General features: G+C 43.9%; 2 protein-coding genes across 3 annotated transcripts; both read left to right on the top strand.

Annotated features, from left to right (window-relative positions):
* The first annotated feature begins 2309 nt into the window (after positions 1-2309).
* LOC109985918 (mothers against decapentaplegic homolog 2) lies at positions 2310-17843 on the top strand. Of its 2 annotated transcripts, none has more exons than XM_020636369.3 (11): positions 2310-2478; positions 7072-7537; positions 8856-8945; positions 9119-9312; positions 11481-11615; positions 11755-11817; positions 13083-13136; positions 13879-14091; positions 14168-14305; positions 14523-14667; positions 15664-17843. In XM_020636369.3, exons 2-11 carry the CDS (start codon positions 7299-7301, stop codon positions 15785-15787), a joined length of 1395 nt encoding a protein of 464 aa, XP_020492025.1. In that variant the 5' UTR covers positions 2310-2478; positions 7072-7298; the 3' UTR covers positions 15788-17843. The 2 variants fall into 2 exon arrangements, with proteins under 2 accessions (XP_020492025.1, XP_020492024.1); XM_020636368.3 differs by having other exon boundaries at positions 11755-11829.
* An 845-nt stretch (positions 17844-18688) lies between these two features.
* Positions 18689-19989, top strand: ier3ip1 (immediate early response 3 interacting protein 1). The gene is made up of 3 exons (XM_020636418.3): positions 18689-18858; positions 19467-19568; positions 19657-19989. Exons 1-3 carry the CDS (start codon positions 18768-18770, stop codon positions 19710-19712), a joined length of 249 nt encoding a protein of 82 aa, XP_020492074.1. The 5' UTR covers positions 18689-18767; the 3' UTR covers positions 19713-19989.
* Positions 19990-20266: the final 277 nt, after the last annotated feature.

Here is a 20266-nt window from a genome sequence, read left to right as displayed (position 1 = left end):
GGCCCAGACTTCTTATAATTAAATTAAAATAAAGACTTAAGCTGCAGTAACTTTGATCATTAACCACTAATCTCTCTTTATGGCAGTAACACATTCATGTTGTCATGGAAACAATAAAGGATACTGAATTGTATTTTGTATTATCCTGCAGTCATGTTTGTGTTTTGAACTTTATTGAACAATTTGCTACAAAACAGACGCGTACTCAAACTGTGTAACCATGACAAATTAATACCATGTCACTGAAATGGTGGCTGTGGCTCTGTGGAAGAGCTGGCAATCTCACAACCAGAAGGTCAAGAGTTCAGTCATCACCAGCAGAAACTCATCCCCAAGTTTAAAGTTGGGCAACACCAAAAATAATGCACAACAGTTTTACATCTGTCTTAAATCTGTTTTTGAATATAATCTGTGGCAGGGTAACATTTATGGATGAGATTAAAAGATAGACCATACCATAGACTCTAAATATTATTGGACGAAGCCTGAGTGACATCAGCCTTCTGTTCCTGCAGGGGAGGCTCACCGGCAGCAGACGCCATGTTGGAAATGCTGTCTCAGTCTAACTTTCAGTCAACCTAACGACAGGCTGAGAGCTGGAGCTGAGGCGGGTTTTAAACCTCTTGACAAATCGTTACATCATGGCCATCTGTCAATCATGTCAGCTACACGCCTTACTATGGATAACATGTAGCGTTGATAAAATCAAAATGGATGAAACATGGCTGTTTTCCTCAGGATAATGGTACATATAGTTTGGGGAAAAAATGTGTGACCCTTCTAGTAAAAATGTCAAGCAAAAACTTGTGCACACTGTCTAACTTAAGAAGGACTTACATGCCAGTAAATGTATTTGTGAGACATCATGCAACTTTCTAAGTACTAAAAATTGTGAATTTGCACATACAGAAGATGAGAGGAGAGACGCAGGGGAGGACAAAGGTCGGATTCAAACACACAGTCGCTGGCTTGAGGGCTATAACCCCATACATGGGGTGCGCGTCATAATGTGACTATTGGCGACCCATACATAATTGTTTTTGAGTCCCCAAAGAATCAAGCTAAGAAGATGTATATGTTGCCAAATTGTGTTACCTACAAAAAAAACATTTTATGTGTGTGCATGTGCCCACAAAGGTCAGGTCATGGACATGCCCCTGGGCATATATAAAACAATAAAATAAATTAAATCAAAAATAGATTAAAAAGAAGACATTTAACACTTGGTTGGGTTGAAAAAAAAATTAAAAAAATGATTTATGTTATAAAGTTTTACAACTGAAGTACTCACAACTAAAATCTTTGGAACAAAGACATGACAAAGGATTGAGTTGGTCTGAAAAATCTTTATTGTTCCCAAGGGGCAATTTGGTACACATCATTAAAACAGCACAAAGACATGAGATAACAGACACAAAGACCAACAGCTACCTACAGCTTATTTAAAAACCCAACTGCTGATGGGACAAATAACCTGAGAGATCTGATTCATTTGGATGGTTTGCTGTTTTAAAAGGGACATATTATGGAAAATCCACTTCTACAGTGTTGTTGAACATATATCTGGGTAACCTGAGTGTCTACTGACCCACAACATGTGAAATAAACCCATCCAGTCCTTTGTTTGTGGTCTGTAACTCTTACAACACAGAGAAAAATGCTCTGTTTCAAATGTGCTCTCCTTGTGATGTCACAGTGGGATTCTGGTAAAAAAAAAAAAATCCCCTCCCCTCCCCTGGTATCTCCACCCATGGACTCCACCCCCAGACTAGAACAAAACTTTTGCACAGGTCCTCCATTTTTATTCTCACTACAGAGGAGCGATGTCTACTGGGAAAACTCAGGGGGGGGTCATTACATTTAAAGAGACACACACACCAAAATGGAACGTTCTGAGAGAGCTGGTTCATACAGGGTCACAAACCTCCTCTGGTGCTTGATTCATGTTATATTTTGACCAAAGCACAGCACAGATGTTTCATTTAGACCACAGGGGACTAAAAAAAGGGATATAATATGTCATCTTTAACATTTAGATTTGTGGTTATGGGGTATTCCTAGTAACAGAATCAGGTTGACTATGTAATATTTATTTTATTTAGAGAATAAGAAAAAAACATCCAAACAATACATTTTCATATTCAGGTGAAAATTCAGAGTCAACATGTTGGCAAATAAGACAAATCCTGAACCTTGAATCCTTAGATAACTCCACGATCCCCTCAACGGCTCTCCTCCAATCATGTTTAGAAAAAGGCGGGATTACGCGCCTTTACGTAGCCAGCACGTTTGTGTTGTTGTTCCGGTCTACCGAACCTGACCAACTAGCTCTGGTAGCTCTGGTAGCAACTTGAGTTCAGCCTTGTCAAAATTAGCTGCGGTCAACAAACTGTGCAGGCATTTTTAATGCCAACAAGGAGCTAAGAGGGCTGTGCACTCCTTTCCTAATAAAGCCGAGCTCTGGGACTCACAGCTGGGGTAACTATTAAAATGTTTTTTTATCTGTTTTGCGGACTTTGCGGCTTGTTGTTTTGTGTGGCTCCGTTAGCTCACTTTGGAATAGTTCGTCAAAAGATGCTAACTCATTTTGGTGCCGTGTCTACATTTCAGTAAAAGTCACAAACATGATGTCGCTGCGATGAAACAGAGCAGTAAGATGTTAATATTCAGGGAGTGTCAGGCAATTACATTAGTAATAACCCGGGTGTCAGGAAGGGAGCGGAGTAGCGACGTGACTGTTGCGCGTCGCAGGTTTTTCACAACAAAAGGATTTCTGATAACAAGCTGGCAGCTAGCTCATAGAAGCTAACGTTAGCTCACTCAGCTTCACGTCCATGAATCACCCCTGTGTTTACGTTTCTGTTACGTAATGTGTGTCGCTCTACGTGTGATTTCAACATGTTGTTGTTAAAGGCTCCAAAAGATTAGACTCGTAAACTTCTCTCTCTCTCTGTGTGTGTGTGTGTGTGTGTGTGTGTGTGTGTGTGTGTGTGTGTGTGTGTGTGTGTGTGTGTGTGTGTGTGTGTGTGTGTGTGTGTGTGTGTGTGTGTGTGTGTGTGTGTGTGTGTGTGTGTGTGTGTGTGAAAATAAATAGTCCCTTTACCTTGTCAGCATTCACTATGTTAATTATGGTGAATATTAGTGACCGGCCGCTACCCGCAGGCATACCCACTTCTTTTTCAGTCTCCATAGGGCTTACCCTCTTCTAAATCCCCTCTCATGTTCCCCATTCATCAATTGACAATGTTCAAGTATGCTGCAATTATTGTTATTATTTTCTTTTCAAGGATGGTGAAGGGACGACCCTCCCTACTCTTGTCTCTAATTGGCTAGTACACAGTAAGCCCAGTTTCCACCAAGCAGTCCAGTTCAGTTTTGGCATGGCACATATAAAGTTGTGAGTTGTACCATCCTACTGTTTTTCTACCTTTCTGTTGGGGTGCCAAACGTACCGATCCCACAATTAAGGGTGGAGCTAGACACACTGCAGTCCGTCGATTGGTCAAAGGAATCGTCCCTTCCTGTGTAGCAGCAGTAATAAACGACAAGCGCTAAACGTACCATGTTTCAATATCCCGTGGGTTTTGAGAGAGTAATTTCAAGGCTGTTTTTGTTTTATGCGACTAATGTCGCATAAAATGCACGTCGAAATGGACGACATTGGAGGCTGAGACTAGAGTCCGACCAATTAATTGGCCGGCCGATATTACCGTTTCAAGTGACTATCGGTATCGGCTGTTTTCACCCCAGATTTAATAAAAAAATTAAAAAAAACAGCAGAGGGCGCTATATGAATTACAACAAACATCACTCTGCAGAGTGCCGAGCAGTGATGCACGTACATGTTCAGTTACTTTCCAGCTGAGTGATCATCTTGTCTTCATTATAAATCTTTTCAACAAGTGTTTGATAACCGAGAGATCAACACAATAAATGTGTAAATCTATCTCTACATACCGAAGATAAAACCAAGAAAGATATCGTCCAATATATCGGTATCGCTGCAAAAAGATCCAATATCGGTCAGATCCTAGTGCAGACCTCTGCTGGACGTTCCACTGTTGCCCTTTGTTTTCAGTGTCACGTTCTTCTACATTGAATTTATTGGCGGGCTACACTGTGTCCCGCTGCAATGATTACATGCTATCATGTAGCTGACGTAGCTTTCACCATCCGGCTTACAGTCCGCTTTCAAAGGACGTACTCACACTAAGCAATCCATGCCCTGGCTAACTATGCTTCACACCCAAAGTCCACTTCATTTGACTAGTGTGAGTGCTTAGATCCGCACGGTACACTTCTTTGGCACGCTTGGGAGAGGTGTGCGTCGGTAGGGTACAGTTCATGCATGAGCGCAAGCACAGGCATGAAATGGACAGCCTTCATTATGGAGAAATCTCTGAGTGTTCTGTCTGTTTCTGACTATCATGACTCAACATGAGACACAAAGTCTGTTAAGTAGCCGCCATGTTCTCTGTGTTGTTCTCTGATGTGCAGACTCAGATTTGAGTCCGCCTATGTTGTTAACTCAGCACGCTTCATGATAACATAAATCCATTCATGTGTTGTATAATGACGTTATGTACAAGAGGTAACCGTGCTCAGGCCCGGTTAGTCCTGGAGCAGTGTGAGTGCAGGCCAGAGGGGTAATGGGGAGGGGGGGGCAATCATGCTTAATCACGGTACGATACAACTTTGCTTTGTGTGAGAGTAGTGCTGGGCGATATGGCCTAAATTTGATATCACAATATTTTTTTGCCTAATGTCGACATTCGATATGACTCGATATTTATCGTATTAAAGAGCCCATATTCTGCCCTTTTTGGGGTTTGTATATGTACCTACTTTTGTATGTTCACAATAGCTAAAGTTTGAAAGAAGTGTCTGTTTTCATGTACTGCTCCTCCTTGCTCCCTCTACGCTCTGAGTCCGTCAGCTACACTCTGTTGAGCCCACACTGTTAGACCCCACGTGGGCCAAGTCTGCTCTGATTGGTCTGCCGATCCACTCTGTCGTTATTGGTCAGTTGCTCAGCACGCTTCTCGGAAATTTCAACATGAGCTGCAGGGCTTGCCACAACGAGCCAATGGGCTTAGATCAGTGATCTCACACTGACAATGATGTCACACTGATACATTTTTATCAAGGGGGGCTAGAACCGAGCGTTACATGCAGCTAATGCTACAGCTAACAGGAGGAGGTAGGAGAAGCCGCGTTTCCGCAGACTTTGAATTATTGCAAATAGATGTGCCTAAACATGCACAGGATACATGGAAAACACACTAAAGAGCATATAAAACCAGAAAAAGCAGAATATGGGACCTTTAAAGTTTATAAATGTAGCCTATAAAACTGAATCTCCACTGTATAAAAAAATATATCACTGGCCTGACCTTTGTAACCGCCGGCCCAGGAACATTACTTTTGATTTGAAAAATAACAGTCACCAATTTACTCTTGAACCATTCTGATGCAAAAGTCAATTACAACTTGTATTTAATCAATTGAGCTCTAATTATAAAAAATATTGTGTATTTTTCTTCTATTTATGTGCTGATGTTTATTCACCATGCTGGTAACTGTAAGAGTCTACTTAATCTGATATTAATATGAGGCTGTGATAGATCTGGAATCTCTCCTTCTTTCTTCTCTGTGAGAAACTCTTCATCCTTAGATCTTTAGGAGTTCTTTAGAACTTGAGGAGCTCTCTTAAGGGCTAAGATGTTTTGTGAATAACTTTTATCTTTACCAGGATCTAGTCTTTAACTGTAACGTGTTCCAGCTCCTCCAGCTGTCTGTCACTGTGGCTCAAACCTTTTTCCGTTCTGTTTTTGTCATGCCGTCACTCTCGACTCTTCCGGTGATTTTTTTTCCTTGAATGCTGATTTAAGCTCGGCTTTTGTCGGGATTTGATGGTTTTAAAACCGTTTTACCAAACGTGTGTTTTAGTAGAGAAAACCTGCGTTTAAATCTGTGTGCGAGTGAACAACTCGAGTGTAGCGAGCGCGCTCGCGGGAGGGACAGCAGTGAAGTCGCCAGCTGAACATGCAATCAGCTGGACTCTGTCAATCATTCATCCGGGCCAGTTATAATGTCAAGCCCTGCGTTATGTGCCCTTTTTTGGAGTAATTTGGCCTCGCTCGCATCTTTCTCCTCCGTGTTGGTCACTTATAAGAGCTAGGCTACTCAGTGGCAGGAGTGGAGTCTCCTCCGTCCTTTCGGAGAATAAGGACAAGCGCTGCCGCGGAAATCTCGCGAGAAAACTGTGAAGTAGTTTAAAAAAGAAAATCGATGTTCCCTTTTCCATATCAAGCATTAATTAAATATCGATCGAATCGAGCTTCACGATATATCGGCCAGCACTATGTGAGAGCACCCTAAGTAAGGGTACGGTCGGCTGTGGAAACACAGGCAACATCAGGTTTAATCGTACTGAACCGAATCGGACCGCTTGGTGGAAACAGGTTTACATGTTTATAACAGAGGCCGTTTATTCTCTGCTGGACGGGCCACTTAAAAAATCATTCTGTGGGGAAAAGTGGTCAAGTGGACGTCTCCGCTTGCATTTGAGGAAACCTTTAAGAGTATACCCACTTCTTTAGGCACCACTACACCACTGGGTGTATCCTGTGTGATAATCAATCAATCAATCAATCAGTCTTTATTTGTATAGCATCAACTCATGGTAAGTGTAAAGGACCTTGCTCATTGTTATGTTACAAAAAGCAGGTAAAAGACATTACTTATTGTTATGTTACAAAGACCCGGCCTATCCTGATGAGCACTTTAGCAAAACAGCAAAAGTTACAGTGGTAAGATAAACTGATAAGCAAACAGCTCTGATGATTTAGACGAGCTAACGTCAAGTGGACGTCTCTGCTTGTTCCTCTCACTAAATGCTGTGTCAAACAAAAACCGGCTCTGATGTAACCTCAGAAACGTTTATTAATGGATTCACTGTTTAATTAAGTGTCAGGGAGTACATATGTCATTACCTGTGATTGTAAATATGAACATGTTATATGAACTGTTTGTAATAATTCCTCTTGTGTGTCGCTCTTTCTCCCAAAGGTGCCCACTTGTGTCGAGTAAACGCTGCTAGCTCTGGCTTCCACCTGTGGCGTTTTGGTCACTCGAGGGGCCCTATCAGAGCAAGGGCCCGACCTGTAGCTCTAGGTCCCTTCTTTTCTGTGTGTGTGTGTGTGTGCACGCGCGTGCGTGAGAGAGAGAGAGAACTTGTATCGAATCCTCTGGAGACCCCCCCCTCCCCCCCCCCCCCTCCGGCTTGTCCACCCAAGATGTCCTCCATCTTGCCGTTCACCCCTCCTGTGGTGAAGAGGCTGCTGGGCTGGAAGAAGTCGACCAGTGGCCCTGGCGGAGCGGGTGGCGGCGGCGAGCAGAATGGGCAAGAGGAGAAGTGGTGCGAGAAGGCCGTGAAGAGCTTAGTGAAGAAGCTGAAGAAGACAGGCCAGCTAGACGAGCTGGAGAAAGCGATCACCACGCAGAACTGCAACACCAAGTGTGTCACCATCCCCAGGTATGCCGCCCCGACGCCACACGGCTGTTTAAAGTAAACTAGGGCAAGCAGAAAGCTGCAGCTAGATTCAGAGTTTGAGTGACACAAACTTAAAGAGGTTTGGGTCGGTATGTGATGAGCGGTGCACGATAGTAGAAACAGCTTTTAAAAAAAAAAAAAAAAAAGATTGGAGTCAAATCCCTGTTTGTTTACATCTCTCCTTCACGCTCTGTTTCTATTCGTCTTATCGATGAGAGAAATGAGAAGGGTGAGAAAACACGCTCTCTTTATCAGCCAGCCAGCCAGCCTTGATGGCCCAGACTCACGTTCAGTGGGAACATCTTGTGCCGCCCAGTACCACGCAACATGTTTGTGCGTCTATTAGATAGCGGGGTTGTTGTTATCGCCTGAGAATTGTTCTGAGCCACACTGTTGTGTTTGTAGGGATTTGTAGTGGCCGCCTCGATGTGAGAGAGAGAGAGCGCGCGAGAGAGAGGCATTGCCCGCCAGTCGTGCTTGTGTTTTGATTGTATTTACAGACCTTTTCTTTCCTGCGTTCCAAATATGTGGCCCGTTTCTTCCCTACTTTCCCGCCGTACAAACAGCCGATGAATATTAGGAAATGCGAGCTGACAATGTGTGGTGGCCGACAGTCCGTCTCCTCCCCTATCAAGGACCAAATATGTTCAGCATTCATCGTAGTAGCTAGCCCACAGACGTCGTTAGGGCCAGGACGCGTTGTGTATTTGTAGTACATTTAAAATGAAGAAATGTATTGCCCTGTTATTCAGAAGCAAACCTCTCCCTTGTGTCCTCATTCCAAGTTTTTCCAACGTCTCCGCCTCTCGGCCATTTTTTTTTCTTGTGAATGTTTGAGAATTGATCCTTTTTTTTTTTTTTTGTCGCGGTCGCCTCCTTCCTTCCATTTCCTCCCCCTCTTGTTTGTTACCCATTGTGTGTCTTTGCCGTTTGTTTGAGCGTCTCCTGATAAGTTGGGAGTTATTCTGGGGGTCGTTTGATACAAAGCCACATTGTCGAGGAATGCTCTTTGTCTCACTCATTTCGTGTGTTCGCAGACTCCATGTTCGTTTTTTTTGTTTTTCCTGTCAAAAAGGCTTCTCTTATTTGAAATTCCCATCTTTCATCTCCACTGCTGAAAATGGACTCTCTGGGGTGTGTGTGTGGGGGGGGGGGGGGGGGGGGGGGTTCTTTTGCCATAAGATTCCAATAAAAGAGGCCTTTTAATGTTCACATTACCCATACTGATATTCTGAATGAGCCATGTCCCATGTTTATCATTTGTTTTTTGTTTTTGTTTTGTTGTTTTCTCTGTGCACAGCAATTGCTCTGAAATATGGGGACTGAGTACACCAAATACGATAGAACAGTGGGATACATCAGGCCTATACAGCTACCATGACCAAACCAGGTGACTATCCTCAACTATTGTATGGTGTTGCATACAACTTTGATGTGGGCGAGTTGTCATTACAATGTTTGAGGTGACAGATCTCCATTCCCCCCTCCCTCCCCTTCCCCATAATACGTGTCATCCCTTCTCCCCCCCATCTCACCACCGTATCCTGTCTGCTGTTCAATCAGATCATTGGATGGCCGCCTGCAGGTCTCCCACAGGAAGGGGCTTCCCCATGTTATCTACTGCCGCTTGTGGCGATGGCCGGACCTCCACAGCCACCACGAGCTGCGTGCCATCGAGGCCTGTGAGTATGCCTTCCACCTAAAGAAGGATGAGGTCTGCATCAACCCCTACCACTACCAGAGGGTGGAGACCCCAGGTGAGAGCACCTTTTAACTTTTACCATGCACATCTTCATATTTATAAGTCTGTATAAGTTGACCTGATGAGAGCGAGGGGGCGGGGCTAGGGGGAGGGGGGCAGAGGGGTGAGAGTTTTGTTCTTGTAACGTCACGCTGTACGCCGGTTTCTCCTCCGTGTGACGTCATCGTGCAACGCTGTCCCTTTAGTTTACGAGATTAGTGCGATGGCAGGCGTAACCAAACTAGCGCTGGTGCTAACGATGCTAACTGGACTTTTTACACGCTCACACATACACACAGTTACTCTCTCACTGTGTGGATGAGCAGAGACGCCTGATTGGACGACGGAGGTCACTGCTGCTTCAAACAACACTCCCACCACACAGACCCCGCCCCCAACGCCTACGGCTTTAGACAAGACCCAGTTAGACTTCGGGTCGGTGGGATAACGTTATAAATTAAACGGTCTTTGCAGAAGAAGGGGGAGAAAATGTTTGCATTTCACAGATCTCGTTGTTGACTTGGCGTGCTCATGACCGTGTTTTTATGTGGATGAAGATGTTTTTGAGAACTGAGCGTTTTTAAACAGAGGAGGAAAACCTCCCACCCACGTGTGGACGAGGCCTCAGAGGTTTTACGGGAGGTTGTGCAGGGTGGTCTTTGGTCAGAGCACCGTGACTCTCTGGAGTCTCGTGGTCGTCAATAAAACAGATCAAATATGTTTGCTTGTTCAGATTTAGAGATGCATGCAGGCCAATATTTTTTAACCTTTGGACGCCGTCTGGCGGTCTTTGTGCTGATCTAAGTGCTGGCTGAAGCGTTAAGACATTTTGCATTATTTGTTTTAAAACTAGGGGTCACAAACTGGACCTCCAGCAATAACATCTGGCCTACAGGATTATTTTAATCGTCACTTTTACTTATTTTATTATTTTCTTTTAACAACAACGCCGTGACAATCAGTGACAGACACAAACATTCACAACCTGATACGGACCAGTGCAGCAGACAGCGCCGGGTGCTGAAGCAAAGCGGCGTCAGAGGAACAACAGGTATCACCAGAATCATCTCCTCTTGAGCCTTTTACCAAGAATCACAATACAGTTAGTTTTTTAAAAACGGCGCTGTGCGGTGTCTGCACTGCGCTGCTCGCAGATTATTCTGCAGCTTGAACGTTTGTGTCTGTCACTGATGTCCAGTGTTTCCCCTAGGTTTACAGCGTTGGGGGGGGGGGACAAGGGGGACAAGCCGACACGACGACACAAACACTTGAAGGAATCTTGGTGTTCATGTGTTACTTGGCAGCTGTCCTTTTCTATCGGAAAGGTATCCTTAAATGACTTCTTTCCCTGATTTCCGACTCTATCCACTATCCTATCCTTATAATAAAGGCCCAAAAAGACCAAAAATAAATCTTAAAAAAATGAATAATAATAATAATAATATATATATATATATATATATATATATATATATTTTTTTTTTTTTTTGGCTTGACCTACCAATATAATGGTATACACTGGGAAACAATGGATGTCACAGCGTTGTTGTTAAGTCACAATCAAAACAATCCTGTAGGCCCAAAACCATTTGCGAGGTGAGACGTGATGTGTTTGGACGTGTTTTCTCGTTTTATACTGATCTTTAAAAATTAAAATTAAAATTAAGATATATTTTTTGGCGTTTTGTGCCTTTTAATGGAGAGATTCGACAGTGGATAGAGAGAGGGAAAGGAGCCACAGGCTGGATTTGACCCTGGGCCGCCCGCTTGGAGGACTACAGCCTCCATACATGGGGCACGCACACTAACCACTGCGCCACCAGCGCCACAACACACAGATCTTTTTATTGCAGATTTTACAAACTGCGTCGTCTAAAAAAGCTGGTTCTCCTTTTTCATTTGACTTAAAGCTGAAATGTTCCCAAAGGGGAGAGGTTATTTTTGGTTTAGGTACAGTGCAGGTGTCAAAGTGGCCGCCTGCCGCTGCCAACATTCTCTACTTATTGAAAACAATTTTAAAAAAGACGCTGATGCTCAGAGAAAAGCGCCAGGTTGACCCGGGATGTAACAGTAATAAAATGTCTTTCTGTTCACTTTTTCATTCTTTGCATTTTAAACTATCACAAAACAACGGACAGCGTTATTAGCGATGTGTTTGTTAACTCCGCTCTCCCGACCCTGCAGTGCTGCCTCCTGTTCTCGTGCCAAGACACTCAGATATCCTGCCAGAGCTGCCACCTCTGGACGACTACACTCATTCCATACCCGAGAACACAAACTTTCCTGCAGGAATCGAACCTCCCAATAACTATATACCAGGTGAGTGGAGGGTCAGACATTATTCACAATGAATGATCCTGTATTCCCGGTGTCTGAAGGCGCTGCATGACGCGGTGTCTGTTTTTATATAAGTGAAGATTTAACGACTTCAAACTGATTCTTTGCTTCACTCCAACAGAAACGCCTCCACCGGGCTACATCAGTGAGGATGGGGAGGCCAGCGACCAACAGATGAATCAAAGTATGGACACAGGTACCCTAGACTAGCAGCTCCTACTTCCTTTCCTCCTGATTCCCCCCCCGCTGACAAAAGGTCAAAATTAGATGTGTGTTTTCATGACACATTTTTTTTAGCATTTTTAACAGTCGGTGAGAGGAGCCTTCTGATCAGGTCAAATCAGAAGGCTGTGACAAATGTTTAAAGATATCAGTGTGGACCTATAGGTTACTGAAGTTCAATTTATCTCTATGATCTAGGGATGCAACAATTCAGTCAGCCGTCACGTCAATACGTACCCCGTTTTTGGGGGGGGGGTCCACAGTTTTCGGCCATTAGGGAATATTTTTGTTTGCAAGTTTTTTTTTGGCAAATTTTACAGGAACAGCAATGGCGTTAATGTAGTGCCATGTGCAAATGTACAAATAGGAAGACATGTCAGTAATTCAAAATTAATTTTTGTATAATTTGGACTTTCACACAGAAACAGATCATAAAGTGTTGATATTTCATTGTGTACGGTAACTTCAACGTTTCAAACACTGCTTAGCCTTTTTTCCGTTCACCATCAACCCGTCTGCATCATGCAGGGATCAGCTGGTGGCTGCGTTTCAGCCTGCTATCTTGTGTAGCGTGACAGCCTGTTGTAGTCTGTTGCTGTAAACTTTTAGCCAAACTCTGTTTTGTTTTGTTCACTGTTTTCTCTTCCTTGTCTACCTAAACGTCCCCACACTGGTGTCGGGGTTTCGTCTTACTGCAGCCTCTCCTCACCGCTCGTCGTGTAAAAGTCATGTGTGTGGTGTTGTCAGCTTCCCCATGTTGACTGGACATTAACTCGGGAGGGGGGGTCCACCCAATAGACTGCATGGAAGCTAGTTGTACGCAAAACCATGAAAATATGTAATTTACAAGCACGTATTGAACCGTGGACGCCACGCTGAGCTGTTTAATATTTTTATTGAGAATTGTTGCACTCCTACTGTGATCCTAGATTTGCTTCTACTGGAGGATCGATCAAAGATTGATGAGTACTTGTAAAGGTTCTCTTAAGAGGTTTTAGTTCCCAGGTCTTTGTATCCAAAACTTTTAGTATTTTAATCTGAACAAACCACAGGTGGGAAAAGGTTATCACTCAGATCAGTTTAAAAGTATAATTTTGACGTTTGTTTGCAGAGCAGCCTCCAGCGTACCCCAAGTCTTTGGTCTGATCCTCCTGCACCCCTACTGTAGATCCTGGATGTGGTCTCCTGTGAGTCCGTACTCTAACTCATGTTTTTGTTTCCGGGCAGGTTCTCCAGCAGAGCTGTCCCCCAGCACTCTGTCTCCTGTCAATCACAGCATGGGTAAGACCCTTCCCCTTAAAACAATGAGCACATTGTTTATAACTTAGAGCGCAGGTCAGAACTCTGCTGTGAGTTTAAATAAACACCTATCCAGAACTTCCACCAGATGCGTGTGCGCTCCCCTCTCCCTCGTCAGTTAAACACCCACAGGCTGCGTTCTCAGAGTGCAGCACGGAGCAGAACCACCGGACAGATGGAGTCTCGAGACCAGCGAGTTCCCGCCGTAATTACAGAATCACAAGCAAGCGGAGATAATACGATATGTGTGGTATAAAACCCTTATAAACACAACAACAAACACACAGAAGGTCGTTTTTCTGAAATGTCAAAACAGAGCATTTTATTCTGAAAGACACACCAGATGTTACAATGTCTTTTTGTGTCCGACTTCCTGTCCCACTCAGTCTGCTCTGTGGTAAAGTGATTGCCGATATCCACATAGTCAATGTCACTCCACTCTGCTTCAAATGCGCCTATTTTCAACGAGGCACACTGCAAGCATGCATCAAGCTGGACAGGAAGTCAGACAAGGAAACGCACAGACAGCCGACCAATTTCAAAATAAAACACAAGTCAAGAGTCAGTGGCAGCTAACACATTGACTAAATAAAAAAGCTATCAGGTCTGTTACCTTGTTGGAGCGGAGACAGACGGAACACACATCTGGTGGAATTTAGTAGTTAGAGTAGTTATCGCCCCATCAGGACAGACTCTCACTGACTCTCTCTGACTTCTTCTTCAGACCTGCAGCCGGTGACTTATTCGGAGCCCGCCTTCTGGTGCTCTATAGCCTACTACGAGCTGAACCAGCGGGTCGGGGAGACGTTTCATGCCTCTCAGCCCTCGCTGACAGTGGACGGATTCACGGATCCGTCAAACTCTGAGCGGTTCTGCCTGGGTCTGCTGTCAAACGTCAACAGGAACGCCACTGTGGAGATGACCCGGAGGCACATAGGTATAGAACACAACATGTTGACCCGTCTCCTTTAAGATGGTTCTGGTGCTAACTGTGTTTCTGTCTGTGTTTTCAGGAAGAGGAGTTCGGCTCTACTACATCGGAGGGGAAGTATTTGCTGAGTGCCTGAGTGATAGCGCCATCTTTGTCCAGAGTCCGAACTGCAACCAGCGGTATGGCTGGCATCCAGCGACAGTGTGTAAAATTCCTCCAGGTGAGATGCAGCTTGTGATGCATTAGGGGAAATTAGTTAAAATGGACCGTTAGGAAACTACTGAACACAGCACACGTGTAGACCGTAAAGTAGAGCGGGGCATCTTGACGACTCAGCTGAACCTGTGAGGTTCCTTCAGGGTTAGTTTTGTTTCTCGTCTGATACTGCTACACCTCGTTTCCTGATGTTAACTTCACTTCTTCTTTGTCTCTTTCAGGATGTAATCTAAAAATCTTCAACAACCAGGAATTTGCCGCCCTGCTGGCTCAGTCGGTCAACCAGGGCTTTGAAGCCGTCTACCAGCTCACCAGGATGTGCACCATCCGCATGAGCTTTGTCAAAGGCTGGGGGGCCGAGTACAGGTGAGTCCTGCCTGCAGCGCTGTATGTCAGCACCATACCACCTATTCACATTTGAACTGATTATTCAACAAAGTAGCCCAGGAGGGTTTATTCAGCTCACAGCCATCCACTTATTGACGAGCCTTTGAGTGTTGATTTGAGTCAACAGCTCATCAATCCAAAGCACCACACAGCCTTCAAAAGCTCCACATGTCAGGTTTTCAACCTTCAAAATAAAAGCACCACACGTCAGGTTGTCAGCCTTCAAAATAAAAGCACCACACATCAGGTTGTCAGCCTTCAAAATAAAAGCACCACACGTCAGGTTGTCAGCCTTCAAAATAAAAGCACGTCAGGTTGTCATACTTCAAAATAAAAGCCGTCGTCCCCTGGCGGCCTTTTTTCAGCAGATTTAACATGTTGGATCAGCGTCAATGGTCGGTGAGAGGGAGCGCTCTGATTGGCTGTTGGGAGGTTTCATTTCTCTCCAGCTCTCCTGTCAGGTTCAGGAAAGCCCCTTGAGCATGTCTCTGTAGTATCCATGCTTTCACCCATTAGTGTGGTTTCTCCTTATTTGTCTCCTCCTCCTCTTCTTTTCTTTTTCCACTAAAAGGCCAAGAACTGACAACACCAGCTCCATTTTCAACTTTTTATCAGACATTATTCTCTATTAGTAGTAGTGGTACCTATAATACGAGTGGTGAGCGACAGTGGTGTGAAAATGGTCTTCTTGTATCATAACAACGGACTACCGCCCCCTGCTGGCATGGAGAGTTATTTCCTCTCACTGCAGAACGTACGTGGTGGTTGGCCGTCGGCTGTCAAGTCAACTTTGCTGTAGTCTTTGCAGTGTGTTCAAGTGCAACTTTTTGGTCAAGGCGTGAGGCGATGCCTTTGTTGCCACTAGTTCTTTGCCGTCTGCTTGATGTGTCAGGGCCTTTAACGAAAGGAAACGTCCACACAGCCCGCCAGACATTAACATGTATCTCTCTCTATCTCTCTCCTCTCTCTGTCCAGGCGGCAGACCGTCACGAGCACTCCTTGCTGGATCGAGCTACATTTGAATGGACCCCTGCAGTGGCTTGACAAGGTTCTGACTCAGATGGGTTCCCCGTCTGCCCGCTGCTCCAGTATGTCCTAAACGGCCGAGGAAACGCCACCTCCCACCCCACCACCCCAAAAAAAAAAAAACGCAGCCCTATGACATGTCGTTAAATTCTAAAATTGTGAGTTTTTTCATGAAAAAAAAAAACAAAACCATGAAAACCCCACAGAATGAATTCTGTAACGTCCCTCATAGTATTTGTGGCCCAGTTCCACATCCCTGTTTTAACGTTTCACATGCACACACGAGAACAAACGCGCACACACACACACACACACACACACACACACACACACACACACACACAAAATCTGACTTAAGTAAAGAATTTGGCACTTTTGATACCCATCTATGTCTTGCACCTTCTTAAATTGCTTTCCCCCCCCCCCGAGTCCTTAATATTAGATCTATTTCTGGTACAAATAAAATGTATATTGGTTTTTAGTCCAGGAAGTCGGGGAAATACCAAAAATATCTGTGAATAGTTTCTCAGTATTGAAGATTGCTGGCTCCCGCCATCCCCAACCAAACCTGTGGACCTGAGCTCACGTTTGTGCGGGGGGTGAGGGTTGCGGCCCCGTCGTCTGCTGTCAGGGCGGCCCAGTGAAGAAAGCGATGGCCTTGGTGGCGTTTTTTTTTTAAACTGAAGGAAAACGCCCACAGAGTGTTTATGAAATTTGACTGAATTTACTTTTTGTTACCCCTTGACGTGTGTCTTTATAAGACACGCCTCTTTAACGGACAAATAGGAATGTTAGCTAAAAATAATGATTCAAAAAAAAAAAAAAAAAAAAAAAGCCCCAAACAACGTCGAGCCCGATTACGAGCGTAGTTTATTTCTTTGTCATTTTTACGGCACTCTTCAGTGTCGTCGGTTTTGTCGGTTTACATCCCCCGCTGAATAGTCTGCTGTGGAAGCTCATGATGTGTTGACAAGGCGCGCTGGGACGGGACCAGAGAACCTCAGCTGTTATGGAAGCTTGTTTCTCTTTGTGACGCGGCGCTGCGAAGGTGAACGTCTCACCAGGAGAAACTGAAGGTATCAATGAATCCATTCTGTTTTTAGCCTATATCCCCGTTGTTTTGCTACTTTTTTGTATTCTCATGTATTTTTATATATAAATATACTTAAAAATTTTCTGTCGTTCACTTTTTATTAAAGTAATATTTTCAAGACCACAGCTGTTTCTTAAGTGACACGGAGGCTCATTCCTTTTGTTTGACCCTAAAGATTCTTTGTTGTTGTTTTTTTTTTCCAAAGAAATGTGGTGCATTTAAAGTACACAACAGGTTTGCTCCCCAAACTCAAAGCCCCTCCCCCCTCTCTCTCCTGCGGTGGTATAAATGATTCCAGAGGTCAAACTTTGTGATGGCCATTCGTTCATCTCTTCACTTGTTTTTATTTTGAAACACACACGTGACCTCTTGTAGCCTTCTGGTGCTTCGTCAAAGCGAGTTAAGGTCAAGAAGAATATAATTGGATTTTTCAAATGTTACAGACACACGGGAGACGGGATCATTTTCTTCCACGTGAAAGAAGAGCGAATGTGCGTGCACACGGGGACATTCTGTGTTAATGTGTGTATTGTATTTGTTCTGTCTCTAAAATACAGTATGTACAACCCAGACGTGATAGCTTACACTCTGCCATTCTTGGTCATGACGTGGCTGTTTCCCCTCTCACTCCTTTTCTTCTCGATGTAAATGTGTTTACCTTCTGGCACTAGTGATTGTACTTTAAGTGCACCTAGTGGCGTTTGGATTTTTTGGGAACTGAACCACGTGTTAGGGTCCAGTGTTACATTGTTTTTTCTCTTTGGCCTACAACATATGAATGTGAAAAAAAATACATGACACAAACTGATGTGGACCAGACGTACATATACATAACAGTAGTACAGTATGTGTGTATTTAACAGTAATCTTTTTGCAAAGCAGTCAGTACAGTAGTTGTCGCAGTTGTTTTACCAGTAGAGGGCGGTATTGATAGAGCAGTTCTCTTCTTTTTTTTTCTTCTGACCATAAGCTTCTCAGGCGTGTGGCATATTATGCAGACTTCATAAAACACTAATAAAGATTTTTATTCTCATGATTCAGTTTCTTGTCGTTGTGTTTTTGTTACTGTTGACCAGAGTACCCTGAGACCGAGACAAGACCAAGACATTTAGGGATCAAGACGAGGACAAGACCAAGACATTTAGGGATCAAGACGAGGACAAGACCAAGACATTTAGGGATCAAGACGAGGACAAGACCAAGACATTCAGGGATCAAGTCCAGGACAAGACCAGGACAAGACCAAGGCAGGGCCATAGCGAGACAAGACAAAGACATTTAGGGATCAAGACCAGGACAAGACCAAGACATTTTAGGGATCGAGACCGAGTAAAGATGTAGACCAGGACATACCTGAGACCAGAGTGCTCCGAGACAAGACCAAGGCATTTAGGGATCAAAGCCAAGACATTTAGGGATTGAGGCTGAGTCAAGACCAAGACAGAGCGAGACTGAGTAGAGACAAAGACCAAAGAAATGACTGAAAAATCAACATCGTTTTGTGTTTAGGGGGTATGTCACTCACTCGATTATTTCAAATAATTAAAAGCCTGTCTCTTAATGACGCCTGTCCCAAATAAAAGCAGGGTCAATTCACAGACTGGAGAATAAAGTTTTTCAGTATCAATGTATAACTACATAACAAATGATGGGCCAACAATACAAAAACTTGTGAGACAAGTTGTGCCTCTCAAAAGCAATGAACACAATTTATTTATAATTATTAGGTTGACATTAAAATGTATCAGATGGTGTTATATTGAAGTATTTCCTCTTACCTACTGATCGTTCCACCAACATTAATTATCACAAGGTTACAGTTGGGAGGAAAAGAACTGAACAGGAAGGCAACACTTTATCTCGAAGCTGTGAATGGGTTTGTTCCTCCTCGGTCACCGTAGGCAACGTCATACACAAATACAGTCAACCACATCCATCAGCTAGCTTCTTGCTAACAAAAATGTCTTTTACGTTGTATTCTCTCATTCAAGCTGCGATTTTATGCGTCAATGCTGTTGCTGTGTTACACGAAGAACGATTTCTAAGCAAAAGTAAGTGGAGTGAGACTTTTAAACACCCGTATGTGTCTGTGGAAATGTGGAGAAAACTGAATGGCTAATGCTAACCACTTAGCTACGTGGTCTGAAAACGGTCGGTAACTATTTTGGAACCTCGCAAAACAACTTTATTGGTGATGAATTAGGAGGCTCAGGAATGTCCTGCTTGAAGCTGTGCACAATGTTTTCCACTTTCTTTTTGATTTATCTCAAGATTCAAACAACACACTTTAATGTCTCTGGTTTCATGGTCACATTCATTGATTATAACATACATGTGAAGGTTCAGAGTAACTGCTCTGTGGTTACCATGGACACCAACTTTACAATAGAATGTTCGGGTTGCTTGGCAACAGTCTAGTTTCAGTGAAACTGGAACTAGTTAAGTTGGTGGAGTTAAAAACTAACCTGTAGTTCATTTTTACTTTATATCACTATTTTCTTCTTGTTGTATTAAAGTAATATGACACTGGAGGTGGAGATGTTGTTCTGGATACCAACACTGATGTCATTATCTTCAGACCCAATCACAGCAGGGCTGATATTCTCTTCTGATACTGCTTTTATAACTGAGTCTCTCTGAATGTTTTAACCCTCTTCAGTCGGCTGGGGAGTGGACCAAAGTGTCGGAGGTTTCGGTGATGAACCAGGCATCAAGGCGCAGATGATGACCCTCATTCGCTCTGTGAGGACGGTCATGAGAGGTAGGAGCTCATGTGACTTTCACTCTTAAGACAGATACCATTAGTATCCTAGGTTGTGTTCATACAATCTGCCTGTCTTCCTTTTCAGTGCCGTTGATCGCTGTGAACTCAGTCTGCATTGTGCTGCTGCTCCTCTTTGGATGACGAGATGGGACAAACAGTTCAGACGTCAGGAGAACACGCAGTCCCCTCAGGAACCTTTCTGCAGGAGCATCTTCTCTCTTTGGCACAGACCATGTTTACCACCAAGTCTCTTCATTTGATCATTCACATGAAGTCTAGACGAGATGTTTGATGAGCTAGTTTTTTTACGACACAATACTCCAAAACGGTTACCTTCCCTCCTTGATTGTGAAGTACGTTAAAGGTCGGGTTGTTAAGAGTTGATTTGCCTTTAATAAAATGATTGCTATGAACACAATTTTTTAGGTTGTTTTTTGAAGCTGACTGCAATATGATGTGTTTGTACGCTGAAAACGTGGAAACTATGGATAAACTTTCACTGATTGCTGATTTCCTAAAGTTATTGAGAACTTCACAAAGTGCGTCTGTGCACTGCTGGAGTGACGGTGAGATCAAAGACGGTCACATGGAGAGCTGGCACGCCACTGTTTGTGGCCTGCCGGTTTTAAAGCCACGTGCTGAGTTTGGTGGCATGGCACCGCAAGGTCAGCGGTAGCACCCCAGCAGGGGGCCGG

This window comes from Labrus bergylta, chromosome 2 (assembly GCF_963930695.1).
Source record: "Labrus bergylta chromosome 2, fLabBer1.1, whole genome shotgun sequence".
Classification (NCBI taxonomy): domain Eukaryota; kingdom Metazoa; phylum Chordata; class Actinopteri; order Labriformes; family Labridae; genus Labrus; species Labrus bergylta.
This window is presented reverse-complemented; position numbering and strand designations above follow the sequence as displayed.